This window comes from Quercus lobata, unplaced genomic scaffold (genome assembly GCF_001633185.2).
Source record: "Quercus lobata isolate SW786 unplaced genomic scaffold, ValleyOak3.0 Primary Assembly Scq3eQI_228, whole genome shotgun sequence".
Taxonomy (NCBI): Eukaryota; Viridiplantae; Streptophyta; class Magnoliopsida; order Fagales; family Fagaceae; genus Quercus; species Quercus lobata.
The window spans coordinates 26,307-29,308 of record NW_022154821.1 but is presented as its reverse complement, the minus strand read 5'-3'; the positions used below and the strand labels follow the sequence as shown (position 1 = coordinate 29,308).

General features: G+C 33.7%; 1 protein-coding gene across 1 annotated transcript; it reads right to left on the bottom strand.

Moving 5' to 3' along the window:
- Positions 1-1,115: 1,115 nt before the first annotated feature.
- LOC115973448 lies at positions 1,116-1,815 on the bottom strand. Its single transcript, XM_031093709.1, has 2 exons — positions 1,528-1,815; positions 1,116-1,418 (listed from the first exon to the last, which is right to left on the bottom strand). Exons 1-2 carry the CDS (start codon positions 1,769-1,771, stop codon positions 1,177-1,179), a joined length of 486 nt encoding a protein of 161 aa, XP_030949569.1. The 5' UTR covers positions 1,772-1,815; the 3' UTR covers positions 1,116-1,176.
- Positions 1,816-3,002: the final 1,187 nt, after the last annotated feature.

Here is a 3,002-nt window from a genome sequence, read left to right as displayed (position 1 = left end):
CCCGTAGTAGTGGGGACATGGAATAAGGCTTTGATGACCATTTACCGGCATCAAAGGCTGAATTCTGATGAGCTGGCACCTTGGAGGTTGTTTTAAGTGTTGATGGAAAACAATTTGTAGGATACCCCAACACTTTTTTACCATCTTCACCTACTGCCACTTGTTGGAAAAGCACAGAAAAATGAAAGATGGAGCTAACTTGTGATTCTGGCCCTAGAAATCAGCCAAGTTGCTGCTTGTTCCGAACTACTGCTCCTGCTGGAAGACCAAGCAATTGGAAAGAGACTACAGGAGCCCTGAGGTTAGGAACAGGTGCTTCTGCTGGACTTGGATTTCCTGGCCAACCAAGTCCAAGGAAACATGGAACCGCAATGCAGACCTTGTTATGAGTAATTTTATGGACAAAGGCGGTTGTTAAGTGGAGAAACAAAATTTGTTTGGATCTCAAAACTGCAATGATGTTGTAAATAGGGTTTCGACCGAACCATGGGAGGGTCGATCTCAAACCGATTATGAAGCAAAATCGGTTGCTAGGTGTTGAGAATGATGAGGTCATAGTGAAAAATGGTTGTGAAAAGGAGGACTTGAAAATCTGAAAGAAGCAATTCTTCATTTCATGATTCAGTGTTTTTTTTTTTTTTTTTTTTCTTTTTTTTTTTTTTTTTTTTGGATTCGGATGATGAAGTTTCTTGTGAAACTCTGCCCTTCATTTATATAGAGAAACTGAAGAATTGGTAGATAAGGTATTGAAATTTCTTGGAGGATGTTAGGTGGGAATGGTAGGTAGAACGGTAGCACCGAATGAGAAGGTAGGTGATTCACCTACAAGACCACTTAGTGAAATAACTTCAAGTTCCTGAAATAGTAGAAAAACGACAATATTCAATCATAAAAATTTGAGAAGTAACGAGAGAGTAATATGACACGCTAAGATACCAAAAAAAAAAAAAAAAAAGATGCTTTTTTTTTACTTTTTCGACAATTTTTATTTTCCCCAAAAAAATTTCAGAGAGCAATCAAAAGTAAAGTAGAAAACAAGCACAATGTAGTGAATCTGTGAATGTACATAGATTCACCCTGCCAAAAACCAAAACACTTATCTGGTTCAAGTAGACTCTGCATCTCATTACAAAGTACAAAACATTTGCTCTTTTAGCATAATATACAAACAAGGCATCAGCAGCAGAATAATAAAGAGGCTTTTAAGTGCTGAATTTTTTGGAGACATGCTTGAGCCCTCTCAAGAACCTCATCGACCCTTTCCTTCTTCTTGGTCTTCCTATTAGTAGTGATCCCCTTCATGTTTCCCATAATGTTAGTAGTACCCATTTGCAATTTCTTCTTGGGTGATTCATTTCCATCCTCCATTAATACACAAAGACAATCACCTACCTTCCTCTTCCTATTACTGGTTGATTCTGTTTAGCAAAAAAAATTATATGTAGGAAGTCATCACAAAGAAAAATAATGGAAAGTTAAATAAAGAAAAGAAGATTATATGAGATGAGAGTGAGAAAGATATATAACCTTGAGTGGTAGCAATAGAAGAGGTGGGAAAGGAGCTGGAGCTGTAGTTCTCAGGAAGTGGAAGTTGGCTCTGGGATTGAATGTGAAAGATGAAGGACTTGAGCTCAAGCTTCAGGTACTCAAAACGGTTGGGATGTTGGGTTTCTAGTATTTCCAACTCCTCCTTTGCCTGTTCTTCTATCATCCTTTTACTCCTTTGATTATTCCAATCCACCTCCGCCATTTCCGTAAACTTTCTTTCCATCAAAAAAAAATTTCCGTAACCTCTCTCTCTCTCTCTCTGTGCGCGCGTTTGGAGACAATGAAAAGACCCCGAGGCCTCCTCGAAAAGACGTAAGAGGCAAAAAGCACAAAACAGGGCAGGCTTCCTTAATATCTGTAGCAGAAGAAAAAGTTGGAAGCTGGAAAGTTGTCTTCTTTTGTACTATTAATCACTCGTCTATTCTATTAATTACTAATTAATTATTAATTAATTAGTCGGATACTATTCTATGCACGTTTGAACTTTGTACCTTCTTTTTGTTTTCTTAATGTTTGTTTGGTTACAGTTGGAAATTGAAAAATACTGTAACAAAATAATTTTTAAATGTATGAATAGTATTGTGAGACCTATTTTTAATGAAAAAGTTATTGAAAAGTGAAATTTGTGAGTCCATAAATAGTACATGATGTGCACTAATTGACTGAAAAAGATAAGAAAAGTCAAACTTTGCGGCTAACTACTGTTCATTGAATAGTGCATAAACAGTAGCCACAAATCTTACAAACGTGTGAAAAAAAAAAAAAGAAAAAAAAAAGGAAAAACGCAGACGCAAACGGGTTCTATTTTCAGCCCAATCCAAACGTAGCCTAATTAGCACACACATGTTTGATCTTTAAGATTTTTTTATTTATTTTTTAAATAGTTTTTTTGGAAAATAACTTTGTTCGAAGCACATATTGAAATATAAAAAAATATGCCTTAAAATAAATTTAAGATTATCTTTTTTAACTTATTACGTAATGATTTATAATAGTATATTTATTATGTGTATTATTTAAACAAGTCTTGTAATTTATTTAAAAATCTATATGACTATAATTATATATAGAGAGAGACAAATTTTTTTTTTTTGAAACAATCTATAGAGACAATTTATTCAATTGTCAAATAATAAGTTTAAGTAAGATAACTCCAAAAGTATTTGGAGTCAAATATTTCCGAAATCCTTAAAAATTAAGGGCTTATTGCAATATGCATTAAAATAATGATAGAACCATCTCTTTTCCCATGTGTATATGCTTCTAAAAGCAAATACAAAAACAGACTGATATTATGTCTTTAGAGTCACTTCGGTTGTTTGGGATAATTAGTAGATAATTTTGTATAATAAAAGTAAATAAGATTTTGGTGTTGAAGAGAATAAATTATGAAGAGAGAAATTAACAAAAAAGAAAAATACATAAAATGATCTATGATAGTTTTCGTAGAACTC

Coding starts and splice junctions, on each gene's coding strand:
- LOC115973448 (XM_031093709.1), bottom strand. CDS start 1,771: ATGGAAAGAAAGTTTACGGAAATGGCGGAGGTGGATTGGAATAATCAA. Junction 1,419..1,527: donor TTCTATTGCTACCACTCAAG/GTTATATATCTT, acceptor TTTGCTAAACAG/AATCAACCAGTAATAGGAAG.